The sequence below is a fragment of the Triticum urartu genome, chromosome 4 (genome assembly GCF_003073215.2).
Source record: "Triticum urartu cultivar G1812 chromosome 4, Tu2.1, whole genome shotgun sequence".
NCBI classification, from domain to species: Eukaryota; Viridiplantae; Streptophyta; class Magnoliopsida; order Poales; family Poaceae; genus Triticum; species Triticum urartu.
This window is the reverse complement of record NC_053025.1, coordinates 107,884,251-107,898,863: the sequence shown is the minus strand read 5'-3', so window position 1 is coordinate 107,898,863 and position 14,613 is coordinate 107,884,251. Positions and strand designations below refer to the sequence as shown.

Here is a 14,613-nt window from a genome sequence, read left to right as displayed (position 1 = left end):
TTTTACCCTTCCTCCCACCCTACCTGCGAAACCCTAGCAAGGTCAGGGAGCAGTCGAAGACTACCCCGCCGGCCTAGTGTAGAGGACGGGAGCAGGGGGCGATGGGCGATGAAGGTATCAACATCGCCACAGGCGACGAGAGGAAGAGAAACCCTACACGTGAGGGAAAGTTCCTACTTGTATGTCAGAGGGAGTTTTTTTTTTCTTTGGGCTAGTGGTGCACTGGGAGGCATGCCATGCAGCGGTGCTAGCCTGCTAGGGAGGCTCAATATAGTCTCGATGGCTTAGGCGGACGTGCGACGGACGAATTTTCAGGCCCAATATAGCCTCGATGGCTTAGGTGGACGTGCAACGGACGAAATTTAAAGTATGACGGCGGACGAAATTACAGTGTAAGAAGCAATAGCCCGTTTCTTATTTCATATAGGTATATAATATGAGTATAGATATATAGATATTTTCTGAAGTTAATGGGCATGACTGTACCACATCTCATTTACAAAATCATGAAACTTTACATGTCTCACACTCGAAAAAGTACAATGCTAGGGTCGATTCCCTCAGGAATCTGCTGCTCGTCACACGTCTCCGGCAGTGACAGCGCGATCTTGGTGGCAAACTCCAGGTAGCTCTCGAACTTGTTGCTGTCGCCAGCACTCTTGTTCCCCTTCATCTTCGTGTTAGAGCTACCATGACCATGCAGCAGCTCCTCCATCATGAGGTGGTGCTTGACTGCACGGCGCCGGAAGGTCCAGTTGCCGGTGGCCCAGTCGAAATTGTAGAGCGGCAGAAACCGGTGGCCGTGCGCCGCGACGAAGTCGATGGCGGCAAGGATGAACCGGAACTCCTCCGGTGGGAGGTAGTAGGCGAAGCTCACCCTCGTCCATCCCGGCTTCACACCGTGATAGCCCTAGAGGAAGAAACAAGTTCAGTCAAATTTGTTAACTAGTAGTAAAACGTATACAAAGTTGTGTGTTTCGAATGATATAATGCTAATGCCAGTGATTCTCAGAGATGTTTCTTGTACTTACCTTAAGAATGGCGGAGCGGATGCGAAGGGAGAGCTCCTCGCCGACGCCGAGGAGAGCGTGCCCGTACGGGCTCGCGCAGCCGCAGCCGCCCCTGGCCTGGATGCCGAACAGATCGTTCATGAGCTTGGCGACGAACCGCCCGTGGAGGGGCAGCCGCCGCCGCCTCCTCCCCAGCGCCGCGTCGCCGCCGGGGTAGACGAGGAACGAGAATATCGGCAGGCGACGCGCCTCGACGCTACCGAGCACCTCGACGGCGGGGTTGGACAGGAGCCACCGCATGGCGGCGTCGGCGTGGACGCGCTCGCGGAGCGCGATGGCGCCGAGCCCGACGTGCTCCTTGACCCAGAACGCGAGCGACGCGCGCACCTTCTGCGTGATGGGCGGCGTGCCGGCGTCCTCGCGCTCCTCCACGTCGTCGAGGTACACCGTGCCGTCCTCGCTGCGCCCGTTCACGTAGGCGACGGTGCCCCCGCCGCACGTGGTGGGCGGCAGCGAGGCGAGGCGGTAGAGGGAGCGGTTCATGAGCAGGAGGCCCGGCGTGCCGGGGCCGCCGGGGAACTTGTGAGGGCTGAGGAAGACGGCGTCGTAGCCGTCCATGTCGCCCGACCTCATGTCGATCTCCACGTAGGGCCCGCTGCACCGTACGCAATGTCAACGTCATGCACGCGCCGCACAGGAATGGGAATGTGTCACACCATTATTTCATGGAGACAGACACGCTACATGTATGTACGGCACGAAAATAATTCTCTTTACTCGTACTGCTGCTACTCGTGGTCGATGTATTAGGGCTCCTTTGATTCAAAGAAATTGCATAGGATTTTTGCAGGATTTGAACTGTGATGCTCATTTGATTCATAGGATTGGCATCCTTAGAAATTTTTTCATAGGATCCATTTGTACTACATTTTGAAGGAAAATTTCCATCCACTCAAACCTTTTTGTAGAATTCCTTTATTTTTCCCGCGCTATCAAACATTCTTTCAAATCCTGTAGGATACTATGGGACATGCCATCCTATTCCTGCATTTTTCCTATTCCTTCACTTTGACAATCCTGTGAATCAAAGAGGCCCTTAGTTTTCCTTTTCGAAAGCGTGGTCGCTGTATTAATTGCTAACAGTAAGTTGATGAATGCATGGGTGAAGGCAATCGAGCCGAGGGGCCGATCGTCCTTTTTGTCCGATAACAACAGGCGGAGTGCGCAAAACACATTCATTGTACCACCACGGCGACCAGCGATATTTCTTGTCACACTAAAGGATGGCTGCCCGACCCGATCGGCTAGGTGCAGGAAGCAGCTGCACATTGGACGGCTTTCGCTCATACAAAACCGTGCAACAAAACTTTCATCTCGCACCATTCCTAAGTGATAATGTTGAATTCACAAAAAAAATGTGATAATATTGAGAAAGAGAGTCCCCATCAGACGGATGAGGAGTTTAATATGTGAGGGGACTTTTCGGTGATCTAGCTATAATGTTCTAAAATACTAAGCATGATGAACAAGATTTAAATGTTGATGAGTGCAATCAAGCCCCGACAACTTTACCACTGTCGGAGCTACGTGATAGGAAAATGGGCCACGTCTAGCCTAGCCTAGCACATAAGAAACATAGTATGCTATCGATAGTAAACTGAGCCCTGAGGGGAAAGTAGCCGGCCTTCCTTTGTACTAGCCTGCCCAACTTTGATTGTGTAGCTCCATCACTGAATTTCGCCACCCTATGAACAATTATTTTCGGTGGATCCAACCACATCGCCCTTCACTATCTAGGATTTGGAAGACGATGTCGGCGGCTATGGTGAAGGTTCACATTTGGACAAAAGCTTGACCCCTCGTGATGGCATGAAAGCAAAGATACATAATTAAGAGTTAGCAGAGGTTGGCAATCTTCTTTTTTGCCGGAGAACAGAAGTTGGCAATCGCCTCATGAAGGCTATGGTAGTAGCAAACCATCACATGTTGTTTTTCAAATGATAGATGATCACATCACCACCGTGCTTTACAATGTTTCCTCATGCATTGATAATGTGTAACCTCATCTCTGTTGTTATTCCAAGTGTCCGAGTGTTGGTTGACAAAGGGGCTCTGAATCCTCACTTGGTGTGTTGTTCATTTCCTAGGTCTGTTTGTCATGGTTCTAATTGGTCAAATGTTCAGGGGGTTTCATCTTCCTGCTTCTATCTTCTATCCCATCGATGTGAAGCTCGTGCCATGCTTCAAGCCGATGTGTGAGTGGTATAACCTCTATCTCATTATTTTAAGTGATTTGTGTGATGTGTTGTCTTTGGAACTAGCTTTGGGCTAGGTGTTATCGGAACAAGTTTTGGGTTAGGTAGTATTACCTTCATAACTACCTTCGAGCTAAGTTCTAACTTCGGAACTAGCTTCAAGCTTGTAGCCTTTGGGAGACCTAGATCTCAACTCCTTGGATCCGCAATACATACGGAAAACCAATGTGGCAATTCAGGCAACATCGAATGACAGGGGAAAAAGTGTGTCTCAACTCTCGACTGCTCAAAGCATTTTCTGGCATCACTCGCTTTCTAAACCAGTGTGTTTCCAAAACCACTACTGTTCATGCATACCCAACAACACTGAGGTTGACGAAATTCATGGAAAAAGATATCAAGACCTACATTACCAATTCAATATCAATTGATTCATCACGGAATATGTTTTGAAAGTATAATTATTTGATGTGGTAAATGTTCCTATTTTTTATAATCTTGGTCCAACATAAGTATATTTAGTCGTTGTAGTAACTGGTGTTACCTTTTCTACAATCTTTGGTCAAACTTAAGAAAAATTTGACTTGCGAAGAACTTAGAGAACCTATTTTCCGGGAATGAGCGAGCAGTAAATTTAATTCGGGGGTATCTATTTTGGACCAAATACACCCGGGCATGGCTCCTACTATATTGTAAAAGGTCCCAAAGTATGAAGTATTTTGTTTGAACGACAGAACTGAAGTCTTGCGAGCGGTGATAGCAAGTTTCATCACAACTTGAGATGCGCTACCGACTTTTCCAGGTCAATGCCCTTCGTTGTCTAGCCAGACTTGCTGTGATCAAGCACTAATAGAGAAACATTGAGCGAGGCATTAAGACAGACCACTTCCATGCTGAGAGGGACCGGCCGGAGAGGAGATCAGCAAGATCAACTAGGACAGGACTTGTATTTGCTACAGTATATAATGTGCGCGGTACGTTCTCAACTCTCAAGTCAATGTTCGCTTGTGCTCTACACTGTTCTGGCGTGCAATTGCTTGGTACCAGTAACCGCATCAGCCAAGTCAAAGTGGCGACCGATAACTCATCATCCAGCAGGGCTGCTATATTTAATTGGCGCAGCGCTGGCCGGCATGGCAGCAGCCAGCAGAGCAGGTGGAGTGTGGCAACGGACAAATTTCTCGTGCTTGCGGGTTGCGATGTCAAAGCGCGGAGGAAATCTGGTTGGTTTTCTGTTGGAATTAGTATTGCCGATCATATTTAATTAATCCACTGGTATGACTTCTGACCGGGAGAACACCGTGGGTTTACTGGACCGTCAAACGGGAGCACCGGGTGATAGATAGCAATGGCAGTACGTGTCCACGAAAACGGGAGAAATGCTAATATGAGCTCTGTTTTGTGTACTAATATCCATTTCTTTTTGCGAAAATATGTAATACGGAATATCGAAAATTCTGGTATCTATAGATGAAACTTGTTAGATGTGTATGTTGGGATTTCATTTTTGCAACTTATCTATCTAGTTTCTATAGATGAAACTTGTTAGATGTAATGGACGGCGGGTTGGGTCGAGCTTGATAACATGTAAGCATCATTTGCGAATATTCCAAACTCACAAACACTAGCCTAATGAACGTTATTACTGCAAAAAAGTAGATTGTTTCCAAATAAATGCCAATCAAAAACAACATGTTCGATCGATCATGGTGTTGGTGCACAATATAAGACTAAAACATTGGGATTGGCTACGTGGACGTACCTCGCGGCAAAGTCGAAGCAAGCGAAAGCCCCATGCTGGTGCAGGACGCGCGCGATCGCTCGGGTATCGGCGACGATGCCGGTGACGTTGCTGCACGCCGAGAATGACCCCAGCATGGGCCGCTTCGCGTACTCGGGGGAGCCCAGCGCGCGCCGGAGCGCGGCGAGGTCGACGAGCCCGTCGTCGCCGGCACCGACCTCCACGACGTCCGCCAGGCTTTGCCGCCACGACAGCAGGTTGGAGTGGTGCTCGTAGGGTCCCACGAAGACCACCCACCGCTCCTCCGCGCGCAGCTGCGCGAGCAGCCTCGCCCGCAGAAGCGGCCCCGCCGGCGCGGCCATCCCCATCGCCTCCTGCAGCCGCTTCACCGCCGCCGTGGCGCCGGACCCGCAGAAGATCAGCGCGTCGTCGGCACCGGCGCCCATGCACCGCTTGATGTAGCTCGCCGCCGTCCTCACCATCTTCGTCGTCCTGCTCCCGACGTAGCTGTCCTCCGTGTGCGTGTTCCCTAAACATCACACGCACGTCGATCGTGTCAATCATTCCCGCACGTTCTCTTGCGTGCTAGATCCTCATGCAAAGTATTAGTGCTGATCGAGCTGACCGTAGAAGGGGAGGACTTGTGTGAGGATGTAGTCCTCGATGTAGCGGAGGCCGCGCCCGGAGGCGGTGTGGTCGGCGTAGACGAGGGCGCGGCGGCCGAACGGCGTGTCGAACTCTGCGTCGCGGCCGACCATCTGCGATCGCACCCACTCCACCTTCTCCTCCGCCTCGGCGCTCCGCTCCGACTTGGCGCGGAGCAGGCTCAGCAGGGTCTCCTTGTCGTTGCCGATCGTCGTGGCCTCGACGCGGTCGGCGCCGTCCGCCATGGCCGCCCGAAGGGACGGCATGCTAAACTAATTTGCTTGCTTGCACAATGCAAATGCTCTACAAAACGTCACCGGTCGGAGGCATGTATATAGTAGGGAGTACTTGTGTATAAATTACAGGATATATTGTATTATTTTTTTCCTTTGTCTTGTGAGCTTATCTAACCTTTGCATGGGCATGAGCGCATGGCTCTCCGTGCAATTATGTAGCTTGCAGTCCTTTGCTACACGTACGTGTCCAAGTTTATGTTCACATGCAAATTTGAAACTAGTAGCTACATATGATCAACTAATTTATACCATTAAAAATCGAACAAATCAGTGTCAGCGTCAATTGATGAGATCACACGAGACGACTAAACCCATGGCTTCTTTGGTCAATGTCTTGGTTGCAAAATTGCGGTACCAGCTTGAAGAAATTTCAATGTCCTACGTGATCAAAGTCGTGCAGCTGGAGCGTACGTATAGGTGTTTTCCATACTTCCATTTGGTCGGATCTCAGTGTAGTTACATCACACACTGAAATCTCATCACTGTCAAAAAAAAAAGATTTAACCGCCGGCTATTACTCCATTTACAAAAAAAAAAAATCGTAGATGACTCGATGGACAGTTGGACACATGTCGTCCAACAATTTCTGTAGGTTTTTATAACGGATCAGCTGACATACGAGGGAGATTATTTATATCCAGCAGGCATCAGCGCACGACTTTTTTAGATGGGATGTGTTGTGCGTGGGAGGTTAATTGCTTATGATGGTTTGGTCCGTAAATGAAATGAACTAGGGTTCAGGGCATCTCCAACATCGATTCTCAAATCACCCGCGTACGTTCGGAACGAGCAGTCCGAACGTGTTTTGTCATTCAATGTAGCCCTATATCGGTTTGCTTGCCGGTTCGGCCGTGTTTTTTCCCGCAAACAGAAGACAAAGTGGAGGTAGGGAGAGGGCAAGGGGCTTTGCTGGCGTCCAGACCGCTGCCACACCCGCGCCTGACTGCCCTAGCCCACCACAAATCCCCACCCACATCTCCCGCGCTTTCCATTGAATGCACGCACCGCTTGTCGTGCTGCATTCATGCTGACCCAGAGCATGTAGCGGCCGACATTGATGCCCGCGATTTGACCGGACGGGAGGCGATGCTGACGAACGTGACATGTCGAATCAACTCCGGCCGCTGCACCGCATTGAAACAGGCTGACCACCCCTTCGCCTGGCTTGGCCGCGGCTTTTCAAGTCGTGCAGTGTGCAGCATGAGGTGTATAGCGGCTCCTCCACGACCGGCAGACAACTGCAGGATAAGGCTGCCACGGCCCTCCGGCGTCATACCGCCGCTGGTGGGAGGATGACACGGACAACGATGACAGTGCAGCGGGGCACGATGGTGTAACGCCCTCGATTCAATCATACACTAATCATACATGCAAATGTGTACGATCAAGATCAAGGACTCACGGAAAGATATCACAACACAACTCTAGACACAAATTAAAATAATACAAGCTTTATATTACAAGTCAGGGGCCTCGAGGGCTCGAATACATAAGCTCGAAAACACAAGAGTCAGCGGAAGCAACAATATCTGAGTACAGACATAAGTTAAACAAGTTTGCCTTAAGAAGGCTAGCACAAAAGCAACATTGATCGAAAAGGCAAGACCTCCTACCTGGGAGCCTCCTAACTACTCCAAGTCGTCAGCGGCCGTCACGTAGTAGTAGGCATCCTCGGGGTAGCAGTAGTCATCAGTGGTGTCATCTGGCTCCTGGGGTCCGTCATCTGGTCGCAACAATCGGGTATGGGGAAAAAAGAAGTAGCAAAGCAACCATGAGTACTCATCCAAAGTACTCGCAAGACTTACATCAGATCTAAACTAAGTATGCATCTATATCAAAGGAAATAGGCTGTATCTGTGGACTAAACTACAGAATGCCAGAAAGAAGGGGAAAGCCTAGCCTATCGAAGACTAGCATCTTCAAGCATCTTGCAGCATATAGAAGAGTACAGATCAACATAATGTAAAGTAGTAGTGTTATCAACCTCGGCCAGAGATCCTTTCTCGACTCCCAGCGAGAAAGCAATCCCAGAGCCATACTATCCATTCATCATAACCATGTCTCATATCCATTTCTCATCTCAAATGTCCAATTCTAGTTGTATCGATCGGGATACAACTCCAAGTGTCCGTTACCGTAGGACAGGCTATTGATAGATGTTTTCTTCCCTGCAGGGGTGCACCAACTTACCCACCACGCTCGATTAACTCCGGCCGGACACACTTTCCTGGGTCATGCCCGGCCTCGACCAAACAATACGCCGCAACCCGACCTAGGCTTAATAGAGAGGCCAGCACGCCGGACTAAACCTATGCCCCAGGGGTCATGGGCCATCTCCCCGAGAACTCCTACACGTTGCGTACGCGACCGCTGAGCAGACCTAGCTACCTCCTTCAAAAAGGCAGGTGCTTACCAGTCCAACCCGGCGCGTGCCGCTCAGTCGCTGACGTCTATTAAGCTTCGGCTGATGTATACGACGCAGAACGCCCATACTATGCCCACGTGATGGTTAGTGCTATCAGGCCAGAGGCCCCTCGGATCAAATATCCAAACCGTAGTGGATTAGGAGCACGCGGTAACGAGCAGAGACTCACGATCGATGTGACCCCATCGCCCTGTCTCGAGTACTTGCGGCAAGGGCTAAGAATGCTCGGCCACGCCTCGTAAGTATCTCGCGGGCACCTTCCAGGTCAACCCGACTCCACATCACTCGCTATTAAGCTCGCGCGGTACCCCTCAGGGCCGACCCGTCTTTAGTAACATGGTTCAGTGTAAAGTCATAGTAACTGTGTGTCTAACACCAAAGGGAAAACCCGAGGAATCACCCCCGGTGAATCCCACTCGATGTTATCATCAAGGTGAACGTAAGAGGATCCACCCTCGAGGTTCACATTTGATGGGTTGCACGACAGAGCCGTTACAGAAGTGGTTAAGGAGGAAATTACCCTCGATGACCACGACCGATTAGCTACACTACAGAGGTATCATCGGGAGTGATGTATGAGGTTCCACCCTCGGCACTCGATGGTAACTCTGCAGAGTCGTTCAACTAGGGGGGTGATGTGCGGTGTCGGGACCTGGACGTCGATCACATTGATCGAGTCATCGAACATAAAGCGGGGCAACTGGGACAAGGTGGGGGTCACTGATGGATCACTAACCAACCTATACTAAGCAGTTTAGGACAAGTAGGTAAGGTATGAAAGAAGGTAACAAAAACAGGCTATGCATCAGTGTAGGATCATACATAAAGCAGTAGCAGTTCTAATGCAAGCATGAGAGGAAAGAAATGGGCGATATCGGAATGCTCAAGGGGGGGGGTTGCTTGCCTGGTTGCTTTGGCAAGGAGGGGTCGTCGTCAACGTAGTCGATCACATGGGCGGCATCGGTCTCGGGGTCTACCGGAGAGAAGAGGGGGAAGAAACAGTGAATATAAAGCAAACATAGCATCATAAAGCATAATGTGGCACTATGTTGTGCCAGGAGTGACCTAACGTATGGCTACACGATATAGGCGAAGGGGGGATTCAACCGGGAATATTTTCCCGGTTCCAAACCTGTGTCAGACAAATGACTGGAGGGGGAAATGTCCCATGTTCAGACTGCTAGGGGCATGTGCCAGATGAACGGACCGCGTATTCGGATTCGTTGGATTTTTCTGAGCAACTTTCATATAGAAAACATTTTCATCCAAGGTACAATTTAATTTCTACGAATTTCTACAGATTAAACTATTTTTGGAATTAATTAAATTAACAGGAAAGATAAAATGACGTCAGCATGACGTGATGATGAGATCAATGGTCAACAAACTCGCTGACCAGGTCAAACTGACCAGTAGAGCCCACCTGTCATTGGCAGTGGGCTAACAGCAGATCATTTTAACTTAAACAGACTAATTAGTGACTGGACCCCACCAGTCAGTGACTCACTAGTTTAGCTAATTACTTTTAATTAGGAAAATGTTTTAATTAGGTTAATTATGCGGTGGGGCTCGTGTGTCAGTGGCACTGAGTGCCCAGTCAGCATAGTTGACCACGGTCAACGTGGTCAACTAAGTCTAGGGGGCCACGGGCAGCGACCCAGAGGCGGGCCCCGCCGGTGCCAGGTCAGCGCCGGTGCTGGAGCAACGCCGGCGAGGCCATCCGCGGCGGCCGAACGCCGGAGACGGCCGGAATCGCGCTACGGCACATCATTTGAGCCGTGTTCAGGCGCGTTCGAACGGTGAGTGAGGGAGTCCTGGATTAGGGGGTGTCCGGATAGCCGGACTATACCTTCGGCTGGACTCCTGGACTATGAAGATACAAGATTGAAGACTTCGTCCCGTGTCCGGAAGGGACTTTCCTTGGCGTGGAAGGCAAGCTTAACGATACGGATATGTAGATCTCCTACCATTGTAACCGACTCTGTGTAACCCTAGCCCTCTCCGGTGTCTATATAAACCGGAGGGTTTTAGTCCATAGGACGAACAACAATCATACCATAGGCTAGCTTCTAGGGTTTAGCCTCTCTGATCTCGTGGTAGATCTACTCTTGTACTACCCATATCATCAATATTAATCAAGCAGGACGTAGGGTTTTACCTCCATCAAGAGGGCCCGAACCTGGGTAAAACATTGTGTCCCCTGCCTCCTGTTACCATCCGGCCTAGACGCACAGTTCGGGACCCCCTACCCGAGATCCACCGGTTTTGACACCGACATTGGTGCTTTCATTGAGAGTTCCTCTGTGTCGTCACTTTTAGGCCCGATGGCTTCTCCGATCATCAACAGCGATGCGATCCAGGGTGAGACTTTCTCCCCGGACAGATCTTCGTATTCGGCGGCTTTGCACTACGGGCCAATTTGCTTGGTCATCTGGAGCAGATTGAAAGCTACGCCCCTGGCCATCAGGTCAGATTTGGAAGTTTGAACTACACGGCCGACATCCACAGAGACTTGATCTTCGACGGATTCGAGCCACAGCCGAGCCCGCCGCACTTCACGATGGGCATGATTTAGCTCTGCCGTCAAACAGTGCCCTGGAGGCCGCACCTGTGTCCGCTCCGACCCCTAGCTCGGAGCCGATCAAACCAATCGAGGATGGGTGGTTAGACACCGCCTCGGCGGCTGCAATCTCTACGGCGATCGAGCCGAACACCAACCCTATTCTCTGCGAGGCCCGTGACTCCAAGGAGCCGGAATCCTCTCCAGACTCCGAACCCTCCGCGCCCCGACCGATCGAACCCGATTGGACGTCGATCATGGAGTTCACCGCCGCGAACATCTTTCAGCACTCGCCCTTCGGCGATATTCTGAATTCACTAAAGTCTCTCTCTTTATCAGGAGAGCCCTGGCCGGACTATGGTCAGCAAGGTTGGGATGCGGATGATGAAATTCAAAGCCCACCCACCACCCACTTCATAGCCACTGCGATGATTTAACCGACATGCTCGACTTCGACTCCGAAGACATCGACGGTATGGACGCCGATGCAGGAGACGATCAAGAACCAGCGCCTATAGGGCACTGGAAAGCCACCTAGTCGTATGATATATACATGGTGGACACCCCAAAAGAAGGCAATGGCAATGGAACAGCGGAGGATGACCCCTCCAAGAAGCAGCCTAAGCGCCGGCGTCAACGGCGCCGCTCTAAATCCCGCCAAAACAAAAACAGTGATTCCGGCACGGGAGATAATAACACCCCGGATAGTGCCGAAGACAACCACCTCCAGCAAGATTTAGCACAGGAGGATAGAGAAGCCAGCCCTCATGAGAGAGCGGCAGACAGAGAGGTCGAGGACGATAATTATATGCCTCCCTCCGAAGACGACGCAAGCCTCGACGACGACGAATTTGTCGTGCCGGAGGATCCCGTCGAACAAGAGCGTTTCAAACGCAGGCTTATGGCCACGACGAGCAGCCTCAAGAAAAAACAGCAACAGCTTAGAGCTGATCAAGATTTGCTAGCCGACAGATGGACTGAAGTCCTTGCAGCCGAAGAGTACGAACTCGAACGCCCCTCCAAGAGCTACCCAAAATGCAGGTTGCTACCCCAATTAGAGGACAAGCACCTAAACCTACATCACCAGCGCATGATGCGGCCGACCGGCCACCCCATGGCCGCGACAGAGAGGCCTCTCGGCCCTCCACTCAAGCCGCACCCCGGCACCGCTCACAAAATTACAAGGCATGGGAAAATGCGCCAGACCTGCGAGATATGTTGGAGGACAAGGCAAGGCAAACAAGATCGATCTATGGATCACGTGGGCGCCCCACGGCACAAGAAGGTACTCGTCACGTCGGATACAGTGAATCCGGCCGGGCCGAACACAGTAGACAAAGCTCGTTTGAGCTGCGTCATGATGTAGCCCAATACAGAGGCGCTGCACACCCACTATGCTTCACAGATGAAGTAATGGATCATCAAATCCCCGAGGGTTTCAAACCTGTGAACATCGAATCATACGATGGCACAACAGATCCTGCGGTATGGATCGAGGACTATCTCCTTCATATCCACATGGCCGGTGATGACCTACACGCCATCAAATAACTCCCACTCAAGCTTAAAGGACCAGCTCGGCATTGGCTTAACAGCTTCCCAGCAGAATCAATTGGTTGTTGGGAGGACCTGGAAGTCGCATTCCTCGACAATTTCCAGGGCACTTATGTGCGACCACCAGACGCCGATGACCTAAGCCACATAATTAAACAGCCAGAGGAATCAGCCAGACAATTCTGGACACGGTTCCTAACCAAGAAAAATCAAATTGTCGACTGTCCGGACGCATAGGTGAAAGCACAAGTGCTCCCTGGGTGGTTTTGGTAATTAATGTCAACATATCTCTTGTTGGACTAACACTTTTACCTAGTATGTTTCAGATAAGTTCAACAATGGAGTGGCATGGACTAGAGGATGTGGAACCCCTTCAAAATGCTAAGGACAAAGGATTGGCTCAAGCTTCAAGATCAAGACTCTACATTTTCTATTTTAGTGATCCAAGATCACATTGAGTCTATAGGAAAAGCCAATACTATCAAGAGGGGATGAGGTGTTTCTTAATGGCTTGCTTGCTCAAAGTGCTTAGTGATATGCTCCAAAACCCTCAACTACCTTCCCACATCCACATATGACCTAAACCAAAAGTCAAACTCGGCCCCACCGATTCTATCTATCCGGCGCCACCGAGTTTCAGATGTCATAGCCACTGCCACAAACCCTAGCGAATCGGTTTCACCGATAGGGATCTCGGTCTCACCGAGATGGGATTGTAATCTCTCTGTGTATGTCCATTACCAAGATCAGTCTCACCGAGTTTGAGCAATCGGTACTACCGATATTACAATGCAAACTCTCTAGTTAGCTTATTACCAAAATCGGTTCCACCGAGTTTGTGTAATCGGTCACACCGAGATTACGTTATGCCCTAACCCTAACCATATCGGTCCTACCGAGTTGCATCTCCGTCCCACCGAAAATCCTAACTGTCACTAGGTTTGCTGAATCGGTCCGACCGAGTTTAACCATTCGGTCCCACCGAGTTTGGCAAATTGTGTGTAACAGTTAGATTTTGTGTGGAGGCTATATATACCCCTCCACCCACTCTTCATTCGTTGAGAGAGCCATCAGAACATACCTACACTTCCAATACACATTTTCTGAGAGAGAACCACCTACACTTGTGTTGAGGTCAAGATATTCCATTCCAACCATATGAATCTTGATCTCTAGCCTTCCCAAGTTGCTTTCCACTCAAATCTTCTTTCCACCAAATCCAAATCCTGTGAGAGAGAGTTGAGTGTTGGGGAGACTATCATTTGAAGCACAAGAGCAAGGAGTTCATCATCAACACACCATTTGTTACTTCTTGGAGAGTGGTGTCTCCTAGATTGGCTAGGTGTCACTTGGGAGCCTCCAACAAGATTGTGGATTTGAACCAAGGAGTTTGTAAGGGCAAGGAGATCGCCTACTTCATGAAGATCTACCGCTAGTGAGACAAGTCCTTCGTGGGCGACGGCCGTGATGGAATAGACAAGGTTGCTTCTTCGTGGACCCTTCATGGGTGGAGCCCTCCGTGGACTCGCGCAACCGTTACCCTCCATGGGTTGAAGTCTCCATCAACATGGATGTACGATAGCACCACCTATCGGAACCACGACAAAAACATTCGTGTCTCCAATTGCGTTTGAATACTCCAAACCCTTCTCTTTACATTCTTGCAAGTTGCATGCTTTACTTTCCGCTGCTCATATACTCATTGCATGCTTGCTTGATATGTATTGTGTTTGTTAAACTTGTGCTTAAACTCCACTTAAACTTAAGAATATTAAAAATTGTAACTTTTGGCACTTAGTGTCTAATCACCCCCCTCTAGACACCTCTTCTCGATCCTTTCAATTGCTATCAGAGCTTTGGTCTCCATTGCCTTGGTTTAAACACCATTGGAGGAAGATGGATGTGTCTACTTTGGGGAGTCTTAGACATAGAGTGCCTATTCTTGATGGAGAGTATTTTCATGAGTGGAAAAATGAAATGCTTGAGATTTTCAACGAATATCATTTGAACAAGTACATTACTAGCCCTTGTGCGCCTCATGTTGATCCTTTGCACCCTACCCTAGATGAAGATATTGACATGATTCGCAATCTTAGAACTGTTGAGCTCATCATTAGAGGCTTGCCT

General features: G+C 49.9%; 1 protein-coding gene across 1 annotated transcript; it reads right to left on the bottom strand.

Annotated features, from left to right (window-relative positions):
* Nucleotides 1-401: 401 nt before the first annotated feature.
* Nucleotides 402-5,957, bottom strand: LOC125550912 (probable cysteine desulfurase). Its single transcript, XM_048714032.1, has 4 exons — nucleotides 5,632-5,957; nucleotides 5,028-5,535; nucleotides 1,032-1,665; nucleotides 402-910 (listed from the first exon to the last, which is right to left on the bottom strand). Exons 1-4 carry the CDS (start codon nucleotides 5,915-5,917, stop codon nucleotides 524-526), a joined length of 1,815 nt encoding a protein of 604 aa, XP_048569989.1. The 5' UTR covers nucleotides 5,918-5,957; the 3' UTR covers nucleotides 402-523.
* Between the last annotated feature and the right edge of the window lie 8,656 nt (nucleotides 5,958-14,613).